The 20,013-nt window shown below is 35.8% G+C and overlaps 1 protein-coding gene across 8 annotated transcripts in view; it reads right to left on the bottom strand.

Annotated features, from left to right (window-relative positions):
- tgo (Aryl hydrocarbon receptor nuclear translocator homolog tgo) overlaps nt 1-20,013 on the bottom strand; it is a 76,860-nt gene that overhangs the window by 1,487 nt on the left and 55,360 nt on the right. The window contains exons 5-12 of one of the 8 annotated variants that reach the window (XM_077439175.1): nt 4,621-4,793; nt 4,398-4,545; nt 4,132-4,320; nt 3,717-3,793; nt 3,428-3,638; nt 3,195-3,345; nt 2,802-3,040; nt 2,478-2,686 (exon numbers count right to left, since the gene is read on the bottom strand). In XM_077439175.1, coding sequence (XP_077295301.1) covers nt 2,478-2,686; nt 2,802-3,040; nt 3,195-3,345; nt 3,428-3,638; nt 3,717-3,793; nt 4,132-4,320; nt 4,398-4,545; nt 4,621-4,793 — 1,397 coding nt within the window. Of the gene's footprint in view, nt 1-2,477; nt 2,687-2,801; nt 3,041-3,194; nt 3,346-3,427; nt 3,639-3,716; nt 3,806-4,131; nt 4,321-4,397; nt 4,546-4,620; nt 4,794-20,013 lie in introns of all 8 variants that reach the window. The other 7 variants (XM_077439178.1, XM_077439177.1, XM_077439172.1 and 4 more) reach the window with 7 other exon arrangements.

The raw sequence follows: 20,013 nt of genomic DNA, 5'->3' as shown, positions 1-20,013 counted from the left end.
TCATTTCTAAGCGCTGCTCAACTTCAACTTAACACAAAGCTTGGAGGAGTGGAGGCAGATTATCCACCAGATTCCAGATGATATTTATTTATAATTTCGCCATAGTGACATTACAGAATAGATCCAAGTCGTCACTATGGCTAATATATATGGATATACATGATCACAATCATTAAGCAAATGAGAAAGAAGAGAAGAATTAATGGGATACTTAGCATGAACTCAATTTTCCCATAATGCCGTTCTCGGGTTGCCCCTGAGCGACATCTATGGTATTAAACTTATACATACATATATACATTTTTGAAATCATACTCAAATAGTGCTGACAGTGGGTAGGATGGTTTTTGCCAATTTCAACAATGAAATCAGATAAATTGACAAACTTTGATAGGAAACGATCGAATTGTAGTATTAAAGCCCACTTTAAAGGTCAAAGAATTCAAGCCCTCAACATGAGGCCATCCCACAACCAATATAGTCTGAGAGACCCTTTTGTCGGAGAACGAGACAGTTGTCCAGCAATATTGTACAAGAACAACCGCACATCACTGCGTTGTACAAAAAACCACATCGTACATACCTAAATTACAAAATAAATAACAACGCATGAACACATAAAGGCGTACATGTATTAGGAATTATAAGATTTGGAGTCACAAATATCCTAGTTTTACCAGCGGCACTAAAGATAATATTCGGAATAGATTATTTTCAATTGAGGTCAACCCACAGGATCGAGCCCGGCAACCTCTCGGTGGTTAGCATTAGCGACACCAAGCTATGGGAATGTTAAGTTTCAAAATTTACTGCTTTTCTAGATACAATAATGTATCTACATATGTATGTACACTACCATCCACATGTTTAAGACCAGAAGGATAGGTAATTTTCAAAGCTTCGTAAAACTTAACAACCGTAAAATAATTTGGCAAAATGTTTGCCAATTTGTTGCACACATGCTTAAATATCATATTAACAAAAAAAATAAGGAGTTAGCCCTTGATCACGCCCTTGTCTTTACGCTGTTTGTATTCCAACCTTTTTTTTCGTACTATTCCATTGAAATGACATCAAAACGGTTTAAAATAACAAAGCTTTAATGAATTTGGTTCAGTTTTAAACGATCAGTCCGACTTTGAACTCGTACCAGTGAAGAAATTATCTATCCCAGAAATTTTTGTAGAAATAAGCTGATACGAAAAATTCTATCGATGGTATTTCACTTCATAATAAAAAGAAAACCAGAGATATATAGCCAAGAAACTTCATGTTTGAACGATTGCAGTACAGCAAACAATAAAAAAAAAATTCCAAAATTCGAACATTACGGAGGAAAAATCCAGATAAGGATGACCCAGAATCATGAACCAAGGACTGGATCAAGTTATCATGCTATCAAGCAAACATAATCAAATGTTAACAGCACCAGATATCGCCTCTGAATTGAATTAGACGATTTAAAAAATATATCGATTATCATAGTCCGACGTCGGCTAGGAAAGTGAATCTAGGAGGGAGAGAAAACCATTATTATAAATAGGAAACAAACAGAAATGGCCAGCTTGGGTTTTTTGACATCAGAATTAGTCAATTTAGATTGCTTAAAAGTGTTATAAAAGAATTAATCGAAATTCGGTTCGAAAATACGTTTTTACGTCCAGCGTATACCCCACGAAAAATAAAGCTTTTTCAGTATGCTTCCAAAAATAAAGCATGAAAGTGGATCCATAATGGTATGAGGATGTATAAACATCAAAAAAATTCCAGCTCTCAATAATGAGAGCTGGAGTTAAAAATTTAGTCAAAATCGATGGTATTTTATGAAAAGATGGGTACCCGAAGGCTTAAAAAAATAAAATTTTGTAGCGCCGCCTGAAGTTATGTGGTCCCAGCTTTATCTTTCAGCAAGATAATGACCCGAAACACACGTCAAAGCTTTGTAAGGACTTCTAACGATAAGAAAAATTGTTTTGAAAAATAAGATTTGGCCACCTCAATCACCCGATCTAAATCCGTTAGTTTTTGTGGGACCAGTTGAACAGAAAAATCCCGATTTATCGATCAAAACCAATAAATGAATATTGAAATCATCTAAAATAATCCTGGAAGTCCGTACCTACCACCAAAATTAAAATTTTTATTAATAGAATGCCAAAATTAAATACAACAGTCATTTCAAGTGAAGGTGAGATTTTTCGATGAAAGTCTCGTTTGATGTTTTTGTAATTTTACTTTTTTGTTTCAAGTAGTTTTTAAAATGTGTTTAATAATTTTAATGGATATATAATTTCTCAATAAAACTGCGTTTATTTTTTTTAAATTGACGTCAAATTGTATAAGTTATGCTCAAAAAACATGTTGGTCTTAAACATATGGATGTTCTGATTTCAGATTTTTAGTTGTGTAAAATTTCTTTAATGTTTGTTATATGTATTGTCAAGACTTTTTTAAATTAATCAAAAATATCAAATTACCTGTCGAAGTGAATTATTCCATTGGTGTGGGGTAGTAGGGCTTGGAGGCTTGTTGCTATGACGGGTAGCCGGTGCAGCTTGCGGGGATCCATACGGTGATGGATCACCCCCACCAGTTCCAGCACCACTGTTTCCATAACCGCCAGGATATCCTCCAACGACACCTTCAGCATGACCACTAGGTGGGCGTCCACTACCTCCCCCACCTCCTAGATCAGTTTGATTAAAAAAAAAATAACATAAATACCGATTTCAAGTCTTAAAACTAGACCCAATCAAACTGAAGATACTTCAAATACAAAAACTGTTAAAATATATAACCACCAATACCTGTGAGAATATCTTGAGACATATTGGGGTGATGGACAAGTTGTTGAGCAGCGGGTGGCGGTAAATGATGAGTGGTGTGATGTGTAGCATGGTGGGATGGATGATGTGTCGAGTGATAGAGACCTGATGGTGTATCTCTGTGTCGTTGTGCCAATGAATAGTCGTATCCAGCACCGATTGGACCAGCGTTTGCATCCACGCCAGCGCTACCGCCACTATCAGACTGTATTGACCTACAAATTCGAATTAATTAAGAATACGCTACATGAAAATATAATATGAACAATATAATAAACACCCTGAAATATCATTATTATAAAAAGTTATCATTATAATACATTTTAATTATATTAATAATGTAAGCACATATTAAAATAATACACTTACTTGGCGGTAGTGTTAGTGCACACAATATATTCTACGTCATCGGTGTAAGGGTTGATGAATGCGAAAGCAGATGTGCGCAACCACACCCACTCTCTGTTCTTAGCACGGAAACGATACATCAGTGATATAACTTGACCTTTTAATTTTAATACTGAAAAATTAAACAAAAACATTTACAACACATATCGAAATTAAGAACACGATATAATAACAAATTGTATGTAAAAAAAAACCTTGTTCGAAATTTTCTTTCATATGCGTTTGATCTTCGGGATGGAAGAAGTCGAAACAACTTTTACCCAAAAGATCTTGTGGTGTATAATTTAATAAGCCTTCTACACGCGGATCAACAAACGAAAACTTCCCGTCGAGCCAATGCCGAGATATGAATTCAGCCTGTCCACCAGAACTTGACAAATCAGAGGTGCTCGGTGTGGATGTCAGCTGAACATTTAATAATTAATTACCTGATTGCAAAAAAAAATTAGTACAACTTTACTAAGACAAGGATCAATACAATACCTGCAGTCTCCCGATGGCGACCAGACAACAGTGAGATGCGTGCGCTTCATCATCTCCCTGCCTGTCCATTTGAACACCTGGAAACAAATCTGATAGCCTCACACTTAAGAGATAGTTACACAATTAAGTGCCATGCTTCCTACTTATTTTTTTTTTAAATTTTGTGTACTAACAATAAAATTCTCAATAAAAAGTTTAAACATAGCATTTAGCAAATATATTAAATAGAAAATGTATGGATACTTAATAAGACCTTCAATATTTTCTTGCTTATGTTGGTAATTGGCTACAATTGTAACATAGAAATATTATGTTAAAAACATATGTTAAAAAATCAGTCAAAAATTAAGTGAAGGCTAATTATTAAGATAATTCAAAAATGTTGTGGTACAGTTTTTGAACGTGAGTAGCTTACCGGTGGGTGGCCAGTTTTTTATGTAGCCCGTGCAATGGACGACAGCATAACTGTGGCCGTCACGTGCAGGTGCGAGGGAATTCGGTTGTTTCAGACGACCGAGGTGTCCGCCAGAGCCGAGTTCAGCTCCTCCGACTTTCATTCGACAAATAAATCCTCTTCTTGATCCCATGCAAAGGCGCATTGAAGCTGCAATTACAGCATATGTATACATCTCACTCAAATACATATACAATAATGTCGTCCTATAAATATACTGTACTTACATTGGTGACCTTCTTTCTTAACCGTTCCAGTTTTAAGGTCTAATATTCTCCCCGTATTCTGTGGTTCTTGCGTGCTGAGTTGTTCGCGAACTTTTTCTACATCTTCCGGATGTACATTGTCAAACATGCACGAGCCATACCATTCGCTCTATAAACAATTGAAATTAAATCAACACATAGCAACACTAAATTCGAATTACACTGATAAAACTATTGAACAGACCTGTGAGTAGTTTAATACTGGGGCTACAGAATCGGAAACGTATATGACTCGGCCAGTATCGCAGCTGACGACAAACAAAAACCCGTCAGCGGCTTCCAAAATGAGATGTTTCAACTCTTGATCTGTGAGAAATGAAGGTTTGTAGGTACCATCACTAGATGTGTTTCCTGTTCCTATAACAATGTTATTTTATAGTTTACATAGAGTGAAAACATGTGAAATATCATACGAATAATAATTGGTCAAATTCAACCATATTAGTAGTGCAAATAAAGGTGGTCAATATTTTATATATGTAATCAGTACTAAACCATTTATATTATCCAGTACTGCACGTCAACATCTCGGCACAGCACTGTACGAAAAATAATACTTCCATTCAGACTATACAGCACCGGCCGTTTTCAGCACATTCATACTTGTTTCATACGAGTGCAAGGCAAAATCAGCTTACATATATGTACATTTAAGAACGCGACGATACGGACGCAATATTAATTGTATCGAATCAATATTGACACAATATGACGTTTCTAAAAATATTAAAATGCAAACAAAACATAGCAGCACTTTTATTATTACGGGTGCACTCGCCACTATGACGTCATATCACGCATAAATATTTCCAAAGAAAAGTGGTTTCCCTTGATACGTTTCAATGACATGTACTGCTGTATAATATTTATTTATTTATTTATTTATTTATTTATTTTAAAAAATCAATACCACAGAGACTTGACAGGTTGCCCCAAAGCGTCAATGTGATTTTAATACAAATAATAAAAATCATAAAAATTACAAAAAAAACATCATAAAAAAAATAATAAAAATCATAAATAAAAAAAAACATAAGAAAATAATAAAAATCATAAATAAAAAAAAAAAACATCATAAAAAAATAATAAAAATCAAGTAAAAAATATGTACACAAAATAAAAACAAAGAAATAAGATTGAAAAATTTATATCGTGCTATTTAGGATGTGTTCCACCAACTCAACATAACTGGCATCGAATAGGTCCAAGTAATGTGCCAGTAAGTTAAGGAGTCGAACAGCTCTCGAGAGGGGGGAGTTCATGAGCACGTTTGATTTAGCCCTAATTGGTAAAAATATATCATGTTTTCTTAAAACTCTACGATTTTCCGGGGCCCAGAATTTTAGTTTCTCCAGGATAGTGGGATTGTGAATCTCTCCTCTAAGTAATTTTACGAAATGTTTCCCAAGAAATAAATCTCTTCTCTTTGCCAGGGAGTTGAAACCCAAAGATCCCAAGACAAAGGCACTAGGGAACAGATATGGATAAAATCCAAATGTCTTCAGATATAAAAATCTAAGGAATTTCCTTTGGACTCGTTCCAACATTAGAGAGTAACGAAGTTGATAGGGAGACCATATAATGGAGCCAAACTCGAGCACACTGCGAACTAATGTACAATATAAGAGACGAATGGCAGTGAGCCCTAGTTCGGACGAATTACGGATTACGAATCCAAGGATTTTTGTTGCCCTATCACAGATATTCTCAATGTGAATGTTGAAACTCCAACTATTTTCGAAGACTATTCCCAGATCAGATATAAATAATTCTCTCTGAAGAAGAGAATCATGAAATTTATACGGATATTTAATAGGAGAACGAGAACGAGAGTAAGAAATGACCCGACACTTTAGGATATTGAAGGGAAGTTTATTAACATTAGCCCATTCATAAATAGAATTCAAATCCTCTTGCAAATAAAGAGCGTCAGGTAAATCAATTATTCTCTTATAGATTTTTAAGTCATCCGCATATAATAAAAATTTAGAATGGTGAATAGAAGATTGAATATCGTTGATAAATATTAGGAATAATAAAGGGCCAAGATTTGATCCTTGGGGAATCCCAGAAGTGGCAACATACTCATAAGAAAAGCAACTCCCAAACTTAACGAATTGACGTCGATCCTGTAAATAAGAAATAAAAAGACCAACAAGATTATAAGTAAATCCAATAAAACTTAATTTACTAACCAAAATTTTATGATCAACTTTATCAAACGCCTTCTCAAAATCAGTATATATTACATCCATTTGATTATTACAATCCAAAGTGCTGGTTATGTCATTAGAGAAACATAACAAGTTGGTAATGGCTGATCTGGCCGGACGAAAGCCATGCTGCTGATCAATGAGCATACTTTGAAAGTGATTAAAAATGTATCTGTGTAATATTACCTCAAACATTTTGGCTGGCGCTGACAAGATAGTTATTGGTCTGTAGTTCCTTACACAAGATTTATCGTCCTTCTTATGAATAGGAGTTACTTTAGAGCATTTCCATAAATTGGGGAATGAAGAGTTCCTTAGAATTAAATTAAAAATGAATTTTAAAGGTTCTAAGAGACTAACCTCACATCCTTTTAGGATGTAATTAGGGATGGAGTCAGGACCGGAAGAATAAATATTTTTTAACTTTAGAAAGCCATATTTCAGATCGGAAGAGTCAAGATGATTAATCGCTAAAGTGGGGAAAGTAAATTCCGAGTCATTGGTAGGTTCCATGGAATCAGTAGGATTATTGAAAACTGATTTAAAAAAGTCGGCAAATCCATTAGCAATGTTTTGATCACCCTCTAACAATCCAGAATCATTGTACATAATGGTCGACTTTACACGATTTACACGTTTAGAATTAATGAAGTTCCAGAATTTCTTAGGGTTTTTAACTATGGAACTTTCACAATCAGCTACATAAACATTATATGCATTATTAATTAATTTCTTAATTTCCGTACGTAAAATACGGAAATTATTTAAGATAAGAGGATTGCTCGATTTCTTCCAGAGTTTATGTGTTTGATATTTACTTTTTAAGAGATTAATAATTTCTTTAGTAAACCAAGGCGGATAAATCCTTTTACTCGTCACTAATCCTTTCAACCGAAAACAATCATTAAAAATAGAATATATAATGTCATAGAAATTAGAGAGGGCCAAATTAACATCTTTGCACTCAAAAACTCGCTCCCATTGAATAGATCGTGTCGGTTCCGGTGTTACGTATACATTACGGAACATATGAATGTATCCATATAGAATGTACTAACGAATATTTTTCGTACTGTGTACGTGCAGTTGCCGGCTTGAGCTGGACTGGTATGAACGAACCTTTATTCAATTTAGTACTTTCATTAAGCAGTAAATATTAACCTAACCTAACCTACAAATGTATAAATGTATTGTATTATAAAAAAGCCCTATTATTCAAATATTTGCATTCTAATCAAATGACTATACGTTCATGTAAATAATAATAGTATGCTGATTGGTACAAAGTGAACGATTCCCGTACAAACAATCACAACAAAAATATGATACGAATCAATCTCAGCAACGTAGACGTAAAACGGTATTTAACCTGCGAAGTCCAAACAAACGTGACCAATTTTGTGGATTGAAAAGCGAAGATGTTAAGATCAACTCCCAGCGTGGGAAACAAACAACGATGAGATAAATCGGTGAAACTGTAACTGCACAAAATAAGAAAACCGTTAACGTATTGACAAGTACGATCGCAGGTAATATAGAAAATTCAACGGCGGCGAATCAATATTGTTCATTATTCCGTAGGAAAAGCATGAAAATGGAAATGAAAGGGTAATTGATTGCAATCGCCAAATTAAACGCTCATATCAACGAATACATTAATCATATACGTCACAGCGGAGATGGTATCGCAAATAATGATTTGGTCGCTTTGGCTATGTAAGTTTTTCAAAGTTTTCAAGGAAAAAGTTGACCTGTGTATGCCCCGAGCTTGAGAAATCCGATATACTATATAATAAACACGTTTTAAGTATTTACGATTGACGTCGGCTATGAACTTACATATTCATAAATTAAAAGGGTGACGTTTCGATGGCGCCAAGACTGGATTCAGAACGTTCGTAAGTGATGCTTCACGCCCGCGACTACAGATCTCTTGATCGACAGTTTCACATTTAAGATGATTGATAAATAATTTATCTCGCTTGGGCTTTTTTCATTACGACGATGTCGATCAATAAAAGACAACTTTTGACAGACGATGAAGTTAGGAAATGTTTGTTTAATTTTGTGCTCACGTAAAATTGATTAAGGATAATTGATTGAGCGATGTATTATGCGTTAAGATCATAAACTGTGAAAAGTTTTATTTTATTCTATTATAATAAAGTATGCATTTTTAATATGTTAAATAATAATAGTATTAAACGGAAAAGACATTGCACGGTGAAAATAAATTTCATAGATAGTAAGGATTTCAAATTAAGAGAAAACCCCTTTCTTTAAGACGCTATATATTTACATCTTTCGCGAGAAAAGAATGCAATTTTCTTAATCTAATTTTAATGAGGCTTTCTCTCTCTCTCTCTCTCTCTCTCTCTCTCTCTAGGGGGAAAGTTGGAGGGTTAAATAATCGACGTTGCGAGTACAAAACTGACTTCAAATATAAATGTGATCAAAATATACAAATAACACATCGATGACCCGACAATGCCAGAACAATCCCGTCAATGCCGCGTCGATAAACCCGCGCAAAATAAAGCTACAAAATAAATTAAAATTTAATAATACAGATGTTATTTTAAGGAGATGAGGATATAAGAAAAAGTTCTATTTGAAAAAAAAATGAGAAGCACCGGTACGGAAGATTCGATATCTTTATGCAACCTAATGCAACTACATATTAAGGACACAAAATATTGAACAAAGCATCGGACGTACTAGGCTAAAACTACAACCGTAAATAAAGCTTTATGACTTACAAATTATGAGTCATAATATGACGGTCTCGCGAAAGTTTAATTTTTGCCTATTGTCGACATTTAATTTATATTCCGTTACAGTTTGGCGTTTTAATACCTTTGGAAAAAAATATTTTTGATAATTTTTATTGCAATCCGAAACTTCCACTACACATATATTATTTCATAATTTTGTGTGAAGCCCTACGCCCACGTGACTGATGTCTAATTATGAGTGTTTTAATTTTTATTGGATTTAAAGTATTATATATATGAATTTACTTAGTGCGGCTTTGTCGGGGTGCCAAGCAAGACATACAAGAATGTCGCGATGATGTATATGGCTCGGCGATTATTCCGCACAAAGCGATCTCGCACACGTCACTAAAATCTCGATCACAGAACACCTGGCATCCGAAAATCCCATACATCGAGAGTTACCACGCGAACTATCAAACTAACGATAACTCAAGTGCCAGATATTCCGTATTCGTGATTTTCGTGGCAACGATTGTCGTTTGCGCGATCGCAATGTGCGAAATAATCCGTTTGCCGATTCATAGCCACCCAAAATCATACCAATCTGACTGATCTAAAGGTGTCATTATGAATTTGAAATGTGACGAAAATATTTTGAATCATATTAAGCCAAAAACATTCAATGTAATCCAGTGTCTGCTCGTCCATATGGGCTGCGGGGCTGCAGACCTCTCAGTTTAGTACATATGCATGCTATTTTTGTTTTCTTTTGATCACCGGTATGGTCAACGAGCTACTACAGCCCGATTAATCTTTGCAGCCCCCCACTATGAATTCTCACAAGCCGCTACTGATATAATCTTAGCTTTAGATATAAAACAGTTCTTCTAACAACCAAATCAAACTGATGTACATATATTTGACTGTGTCGTAAAGTTTTTCCAATTGTCAAGTTACATCATTAAAATAAGGCATATTGTTCAGTAGCGTTGCCTACTATTATCAAATTTTAAATATTTGCATTATTATATTGTACAAATCTTTTTTTGCATACATAAGTATGAGTCGTAGTTCGACAATAAGATCGACATACATATTCTAATCATATTATTGGGGAAAAACATGACAACAAACCACGCCTCAATAAACAGTAATTTCCCATCTCGCACAAGCACTCGAACAAATATGTACGATGAGATGACCGCGCACAGATAGCGTCAGCCCCTTACCTCGAACGTAGATCGCATTAATTGCTGAATGTGGACCGATACTATGCCGTTTATCGGTTAGTAAATTCTGAAACGAGCCTTCGACTATCTATAGGTCCAATCCCCAGTATCGTGGTGTGTGCAATAGGTGCGCGATGGGTGTTAATTAGAGGCCGGGGATGAGGTGAGGGCCCGTGCTCAGACTGCACGAGGATGACCCCCGATGCACCTCACGCGTTAACCGCTTCACAATTACACGTGCAGACTCGACTACACTGTGTACACACACTCACACTAATTTATTATTAAATGCGGCTTTAAGTCAGGCCGATGATTGCGAAATCGACGAATCGACCAAGTTTTAGCAACAAAGGACTCGGAAAGCCTACACTGGTAACCATTGTAAAACTAGCTTGGGCAGGCCGAAGCGTGCTCAGATCCGAGTGTCTTGATCGCGTCGGCAATACGTTATGATAATAACGGGCGTTTATTTGAAACGGCTCTAGCTCGGCGAAAACTGGCCAGAAGGTGTGCAAGGTTTTGCATTTTAATTCGTGGCACATTCTAGGAAGAACCCAATATATTGTAGTACATTGAAGAACCAATGCTTCCACACCGCAAGGCCTGAGGGTTGGCGACAGGCATCTGTCTCAGGTGTGTATTCCAGTTATTTTGGCCTATAAAGTGTTGGGGAAAGCAGAGGACGATCACCAACATGATGGAGTGACCAGGTCAGGGCTGCCACTGAAAAAACTGTAGTTGCGGGGTGTCGAGAGACCTGGAGGAGAACCATGACGGGCCGAACTATAGAAGTTGGAAGATAGGAGAGTTACGACTTCGACCCTCAGGCATGAGGAAAGCGACGAAGAAGAAAACATTCAAGGATTCTATCGGGTATGGAATTCAGTAAAAATACTGGAGAGCAGGTGCATGTGGTTCAATACTGTGATATGTATGTATATAAAGCAGACTTTCAATTGAAAATTGGTCGAAAACACTTGTGTATGTTGACCAGATTGTTGATAGGATAAAAGGGTGGTTCAAATTTACAACCAAGAAAACTTAAGTTGAGCTGAAAAACTAATTCCACAGTGGTAACCAAGTTTGAGAAAGAAACCATCAAGGTCGGTGTACACTGAGAGTATAATAATTATAGTTTTGGTTTTGGGTAGGTGGTATTAACTAGGAACATATCCCGCCATTCTCCAGAAAAAGTAGCGGAAGAACTCAACTAAATGAAATACATTGTAATTAGAACACAGTATGGATTGTATATGGGTTTTAGCACTACATTGAAAGAAAAACAGACAAATACCAGCAACCAAACAAATTTCAATTGTGTGGTTACGGTTTCTATCCCTGGTGTGTGGTGCTGGCCAGGTCTTGAATATGTGACCACAAAGTCGATCGTTCCCTTCAGAATTTGCCAATTTATCTGATTTCATTAAAACGGTTCGCAAAAATTCGAGTTATTCAGCATCTCGATTTTCGCTGATTTTTATAATTGCTGCAAATTTGTCCACATTGTTTGTATTTGCCTTGTATAATACTTAAAATGCTCTGTTACAATGTTTTACCATAGATGTGTTTAATGTAAAAGCTTTTAATAATTAATAATTCTTAATCTGTATGGCACACTCGTCGCATTTGGAAAATCTTTTGGACGATTGTGCATGATTGATGAAATAAAATAAAATAAGTTTCGGACGAGCACACAAAAATCGGCTATTTTGCATTTCTATTCCTCCCTCATTACAAAGACAATATGACAAAAATAAGTGCAGTTTTAGTACAATCAATTTTACAAATTCCCACCCTCCGCCAGAACATTCGAAAACGCATCAGGAGATTTTGCAATACACTATACACATGTATACGTTATCAAAGGCAAAGTGCAGTCTTAATGCACTGACACCGATATCCTACGTGAATAGAAACCGTGGATTATTGATAGGCTCTAATTGGCATCGGGGTAAGCCGCCAGTGCGCAACTGCACCACCACCACACATGTACGAATGCACCAGCATGCACCCAATATGCACTCTCGGAAATATCTGACAGAATCGAGTTGAACTCTCTCCGTGACCCATATATTTATAATATGTGTGCACGTACGTCTAACAAGACCACCATTAACTGTTTGCCATAAACATTACGTGCATCAAAGGGAGGTAAGCCGCCGACGAAGACGCGTTAAGCGCGAGACTCCAGCACTTTACTTTGTACGTTTGGATTTATTTTAATTCAGATGTTGAAAATGTGGTCTTGCGAATGGAGGCTCTGATTAAGTGCGTGCAGTTGTAGGGCTTGCGGTACGAGTCGGATAAAATGGTTGCCTTGTATGATATACCCATTTGAAATATTTAAGTGAGTCGATTTTAATTGGCAGCTATGCATTTCTTAGCTGGGAAGCAGATATTGATATTTCATATTTTATATAATGTATGGATACACTTTATTCCAAACTAATCGAATTTTACAGCACATACATATGTATTATATTAAAATACATACAGCAAAACTCACTCCTGGAGTGTTTTCCGTGATATTTTATCCTTGCATTGTCATAGGTTTAACAGTGATAAATAACGGTGATTCCCATATTTGAAGAAATGTAGAAGAAACTTGGCGAAATAATAATATCGTACTATTTAACAATGACATGACGCTCATCATAAGTAGAAACCACGAGCGCGTACCGTGCTGCACTTTATTACCATAACAAATACAGTTTCAAATAGAGAAGATCATAATCATACAAAATCAATCTACTCTAGTAGTTGTAGACGATGCTGATGGTAAAGGGCAGCTTCCAATACCGAACGATTTGTTCTACATACAAAAGAAACGGCAGAAGTCGCAATACCGATTAATCAAAGTTTTCAACTCATGGTTTGTGTATAATCATCATTTGAAACGATGGTATTTGGTACTTACATATACATACATACAAAAGTTTGGCCATAGGTGTCGCCTTGGGCAACTTGTAGTGGCACCTTTGGTCGAGGTTAATATAATATATATATATATATATATATATATATATATATATATATATATATATATATATATATATATATATATATATATTGCATAAATTAATAAAGCAATAAATATATAGAAACTTCTTCCGCTGTCAATATTATGAATAAATATTGAAATACTGTATGTTTCTGTTTTTACAAATCTCATTTATGTTTCACTTACGATTATTAAAAAATAAATAATAAACCAGAGGGACTGAATATATAAAAATATTGATACAAAATTCACTTTAGTTAATTGCCTTGAAAATGTTTTCTTAAGCTTTTATTTTCTACTAGTGTGTTGCTCGTTGACATTACAATAAGTGGTGTTGTTGGAAAGGAATTGATACGTGATTTAAAATTAAAGTTTTAACTATTGAAGAAAAAAATGGTAAGTTATTTAGAAAAAAAATACAAAAATATCTCAATTTATTCAAATTGTCAAATAAGTGTAAGTATTCAATGAATTTCCTACAGTAATCAGACCCATAGGATTCCGCGAAAGAGTTTTATTGTGTTTGATCAGTTTTCACCGTGTCTTTAAAATTAAAGAATATCAATATTGAATATTGCAGAACATTCAAATCACCGAATACAGTGTTAAAAGATTATACAAATGTACACTATGTATGTATGTATGTATATACATAATTGAAAGATGCAAATCATCATCCAATTGGTATGCACAAACAATACGATTGCAAGAAACGAAAGTATTCCAACATTTTTATTCAGATTTGGAGGACAAAAAGTCTCAGATTTTATCTAAAAATACAACGAACGCTTTTAACAGACTTATAAATTATGTAACTTTAATATGTCACAGATATTATTAGAATAATTTGTAATTATTCTACAAACTTACTGTGTAAGTCGAACGGCAGCTAAGACAGGAAATCGCGCAACGAATCATGGAATGTAGAATGACACCAACGATTCTTGAATAAATTAATAAAAAAATAGAATTGGGCACGCATCCAATTATATGCGTCTCTGCGTAAACAACTTGCATAAGCATCCATTGCACATTTATATGCAGTATCATTGATATCACGGAGTATTCATTCAAAACACCGAATATTATAATATCAAATCTAAGCATCGACGAACTACGAAAAGTAAATAATAACACATTTTAGCGAAACGTGCAAATCGTAAACAAACATAAAATCGTAATGTATGCGGTTAGAGGTCGGCGCGTGACCTACAAAAGCCCATAATTGCAAATTATGCCATTGTTTTCCCTATAAATACAATTACCGACATTTACCAAGCAACGGCGTGCGAATGCAATAAATGTCATCGGGCGCGCACAAAGTTACGATTTCTCATTGAAAACGGTAAACAAGCGCTAATTTCCGAGACGGAGATCAAACCAACTTTAATTGGCTTTGAAAACTGAAGATATTTAGATCGGAACCTCGATTACGTACAAACTTCTGGTAAGTTAAAATTTCGAGAAGGTGTTCATAACAATAATAAGCTGATAATAATAAAAACGTTTGATTATTATCTTTATTAAAAAAAGTTCATATAAGCGCTACAGCGTAGCTCACTGGTTAAGCCATTGTTTACCAGTAGAAAGGTCGTAGGTTCAAATCTAAACCGGAATGGAGCAATTATTCTATTCATATATGCTACTAGCTAGATCTGGATGGTAATTGAAAATTCAAATCGACCGTCGCTTGTCAGAATTTTCCATTTTATCTAACTCAATTGTTGTGACGGATTCAATAAATTGGCATCTAGCCTGCCCCCCCCCCCCATTTCTTGTAAATTCGAATATTTTGATTTTTAATGAAATATGTTTACCTATATTGAAGAATGTTCTTAGTATTTTTGTACAAGTTGGGGCATAGGTGTCACTTTAGGGCAACCTGTTATGGAATCTATGGTAAAAATCAAATATATAAAATAATTATTATACATAGTTAAAGCTTGTTAAAATTATGATGACTAGACTTAGGCTAGGGATCGGGGCAGAAAGTTCTTCTATTGTTAATCTCTTTAAAACATTTTTTTTTACAAGATTTTTTGCCTTCTGGCTTGTTACAACGATGGAAAGTTATATAGTTATTTGCAATTGTCCCGACGACTATCAAATGTTTAAGACGCAAGCACATTGAATCGTACGACACGGACGCGTTCTTGGCCTCTTGTGGTGAAAAATCATATCTCATACCGCAAGGATTCAAGGATATGGGAATTACCGTTATCGATCACTGTCAAATCTATGTCAATACAAGGATTTTCGGCCTGGGTCCCATAGCATAGATTATGCGTACTAGCGTTATTTTACATGTGCAAAATTATCTTAAAAAAAAACAAATACGCGTACCTTTCTGTGTGTCTGCGCCTTTAAAGATGATCAACAAACACTCATACATTCCTACTATTCAGTCAATGTGAGTTGTCTTTCGATCGATCTTCAATTTTATAATTATTTCTAGTGTAGCCCATTGGTGAAGCAATTTGTATGTCGATTTTTCAAACAAAAAAAAGTCGCTCGTGGACCTTTTATAACGGCGATCAACTTGCTTTCCAAGTGATCGTTATTTCTTCAGTCTTTTCAGTCTGCAGATCAGTCTTTTGTTCACAAAAGAGAATATGTATTATGTATTATATTATTCACGGACTCAAAATATGAATCGAACGTTTTAGCTTAATGAGAATTAGTTGCTCGAAAGTTTTTCTCAATATGATCCCAAATTTCTATTCTAATAAAGTTCAATAAAATTCTAAGAAACAAAGTCGAGCAATCTGTTGCTCGATAGCTCACTTGCTAAAAAAAATCTCAGCGAGTAATTAATCGGTCGACAAATTGCTCCATGAATTACCAGCTTTATATTAACCCCATCGGCATTGGCTACTGATATGATATACATATACGTACGTAGCTGATAAAATTATAAAGTTATCATTTTAGCCAGTACCGATAAGTATACGACAGTGTCATTAGCGCGGCGATCACATAGTCAATTAAAAGTTAGATTTAGCATAATCATCCGTAGCCGTAGGGGCTCCGATAATAAACGTCCCTTTTCTCTCCAGCCTCCTCCAGAGACAATTATATCCGCCGATCACGTAGGTCTGTAATATAATATCGCACAAATCTACCTAACGATGGATGTGCGACAAAAACAAAACGCAAATAATCCCCGGAACGAATTCTCTCGACATTGAAAATAATTTTTCAGCGGTGTTGTACCTGTATAATATATATCGTCGAGACGAAATAAAGCGAGGCTGAGCTTACCTGAGCGCGTTGAATAAATGAGATCACGTAGCCAACAATGTTTTAAATGTTCAAACCGCACAGATTATAACGTAGCCGTAGCCGGTGCAACCGCGCTAGAGGAGAGGATCCACGATAAAGTTAAATAAACACATAAAGAAGTAGCGGACAACGGGCGTCCAACCGTGAAAACACACCAAATTGAATATATATATACCAGGCATTGTCAACGTGCGGCTTGCGAGCCATATGCAGTATCCATCAGGTGGTGAAAAAGTTTAACTACGATAGAAACAACATCAACAATTAATGAAGATCAGTAAAAGTGTCTAAAAATGCCATTTATGTGAATTGATAAACTTATTTTTTATGAACCTACAATAATTATTCTTATTGTCAGTTTGAAATACCCATAGTTGTAATCCTTGGTTTGTGACTCCAGGTCGATCGTTTCCTATCAGAGTTTGCCAATTTATCTGATTTTCGGTTCCAATAAATTGGCAACCTTTAGGGCGAAATCACACAGGGAAAAACGGCACGTCGTGTGCATGTTTACCCGCTGTGGGTGGTCTCCTACATTTCTTCAAATACGGGATACACCGTCAAGCAAAGATAAATACAAGAATACAATTTTACCGAAAGCACTCCAGAGGGTCATTTTGGGGCGGGCGTACTGGGCGTTCCATGAATACAAGTTCAAGGCACGGCCCATTTTTCGCATGTTCAGAAGTATCTAAAAAAAACCACGTGCTACGTGCATGTGTTTTCGCGCTTACCTATTTCTCGCAATTTTCGAGTTTCACCGATTCGTATAAAAAAGCTGCAAATTTGTCCATAAATGTCTCGAAAATTTCGAGTTTTTCAGCATCTCAAAATTTGACAATTTATATAAAAAAAACGCTCCGAAAATGTAAGTTTATCAAAAATTCATCCATAGATGTCTATGATGTTTTGTTAAAATTATTCTAGGAATTGTATATCATTCAGTTTCTTAGAATTCAGCAAAGTAGCTAAGTTTGTCTATCGTGGATATCAAAATGCGCGATTCCTATCGATCAGAACATATAAGTTCATATATAATATTATTCAAGTTACTGGTTGATTTGGTAAGCGATCCTCAAACTCATGCAGAATTAAGTTTAAAGGTTCCAATCTAACTCGGGTACATTAGATGCCGCACTTTGTTTTATTCTCCTTTGGCACGTAGCAATTTGATGATTTCGTCACCTGTTGCAAGGGGAATCAAGCTCTTCAGCCAGTTTTCTGTAAACTCAGATTTGTTTAATCTAAGATATGGGTTTAATCTGGTTGAGTTCAAAACCCGGCGGATCCGGGTCCAAAATCAAACAAACGCTACAAATAAGTTCATATGATGAAAATCGACATGTTCATAGCATAAAAACACATGATTAATTTACACAAGCGGTGATTTCAGTTGCTAGTATGTCAGCTACCAATAACAATTGTTTACAAAGCCGGTAACACATTTATGTATGATTCCAAAAACCAACAGAAAATACTGACCCGGTGAAAACGTAGCTTGAAGTTAACCATCCCTGATACGAGTAAATAAACGTGAAGAGGGAAACAATACACAGACTTCCACGACTAACTTTTTCGCAATTACCGAAGACGGCATGTAAAAAAAGACAATTAAAAGCTAAGACCGATACCGGTGCGGTGTGAGAGATAATAGCCGGGCAATTTGCGTAATATATAGTGAGCGGGATAAGAACGGTTTATTTTATGATAAATAAGAGATAATCACATAATGGACAAAGCGGCGATATCGCGTGTCGGTTACCCCTGCACCGGGAATAACTCACTGCCAAACGAACACCTCGCTTAATAACCGGCAATTAATACGGCGCCATTACAAACACATGTACCCGCAAGAGCGACATATTATTTCATTCACCTGGATGAGTACTCGTAAATTTCGCGAGATTGCGTCCAGAATCAGATTTGGGCTTTTCAGACGCCCCGGGCGAAGTATAATATTTGAGCAACTTCCCCCTTTGCACTTTCATATCTTTCGCAATTATGATTAAAATGTTCAAGTTGGTCTACTCTCCCCCTCTGGAGATCCGACCTTTTAGTGCTTACGAAAAATTTGCATAATCGCATAAATTAAAACAAATTATGTTGAAATAAAATAGACAATGATTAAAAAACATCTCCTTTATTCTTGATTTTTTTATGAGTGCAAATCAATTATACCAATAAGTTTGAACAGTAGCGGCTGGTGAACAATCCAGTGGCGACTCGTGAGAATTCATAGTGGAGGGGTGGCAGAGACTGATCGGGATTTAGTAGCTCGTTGTCCACACCGGTGACCGAATGCAAACAAAAAAATGGCGTGCATATGTATTATACTGGGAGGTCTGCAGCCCCGCAGCGACAATATTGAACCATTTTTTGTGTCTAAAAGCATCCTGGCCGCCGAAGTCTGGGAATCGGAGATCTTCGGAACCGACCGAGCATTTTTTGTATGAAAATATATCTGTTTCGTTTTTATCAAGAATACTCTGATTTCTTTCTCTTTCATAGATAATTTTTCAATAGGAGCGCAAATAAAAATGCAAACTGGAAAAATATCGTTGACGCACCAGGCTCGGCACGAACTATTGTCCTAACATATATTTCATCAGTGTATACAATACGCAAAACTTCTTGAAAATATTCTCTCACTTTTTTGTTTATTTGGTTTATTTTACTGCTGGTATATTGATAAAAATTTGTTAATTTTTACTGGGAGTTTCACCGCAACAGAGCCCCTTAGGACGCACCGCCCCTGCGTTTGAATAACAAGCGCATACATTTGTATTATAGTAGTAAATAGAAAAACACACAAGGATCGATGCGTGAAGGCATTCAAGCTGTGAAAAGCCGTCGGGGGGCGACCGGGTGTGCAATGCGCATAGCCCAGGCTATCCCAACTGGGCCAAAGCATGCAAATACGGCACGAATCTCTCACTGTCAAAAATAGTCGTAAAATATATCGAAAAGACAGTGAAAAACACAGAGTTTATGGAGGTTATAAGTAGAGGTCGGAATCTGAAGGGGCCGGAAGCGTGTAGCCTATTGTTCAATTGTTGTAAATCCTTTGTAAAAAAGGTTCGGGAAACCTTTAACAATGCATTTACAATCTTTGAACAATAAACAGCCCCCTCAGAT

This window comes from Arctopsyche grandis, chromosome 10 (genome assembly GCF_051622035.1).
Source record: "Arctopsyche grandis isolate Sample6627 chromosome 10, ASM5162203v2, whole genome shotgun sequence".
NCBI classification, from domain to species: domain Eukaryota; kingdom Metazoa; phylum Arthropoda; class Insecta; order Trichoptera; family Hydropsychidae; genus Arctopsyche; species Arctopsyche grandis.
Note: the sequence above shows the minus strand (reverse complement) of the source record. Positions and strands in the feature narration are given on the sequence as shown.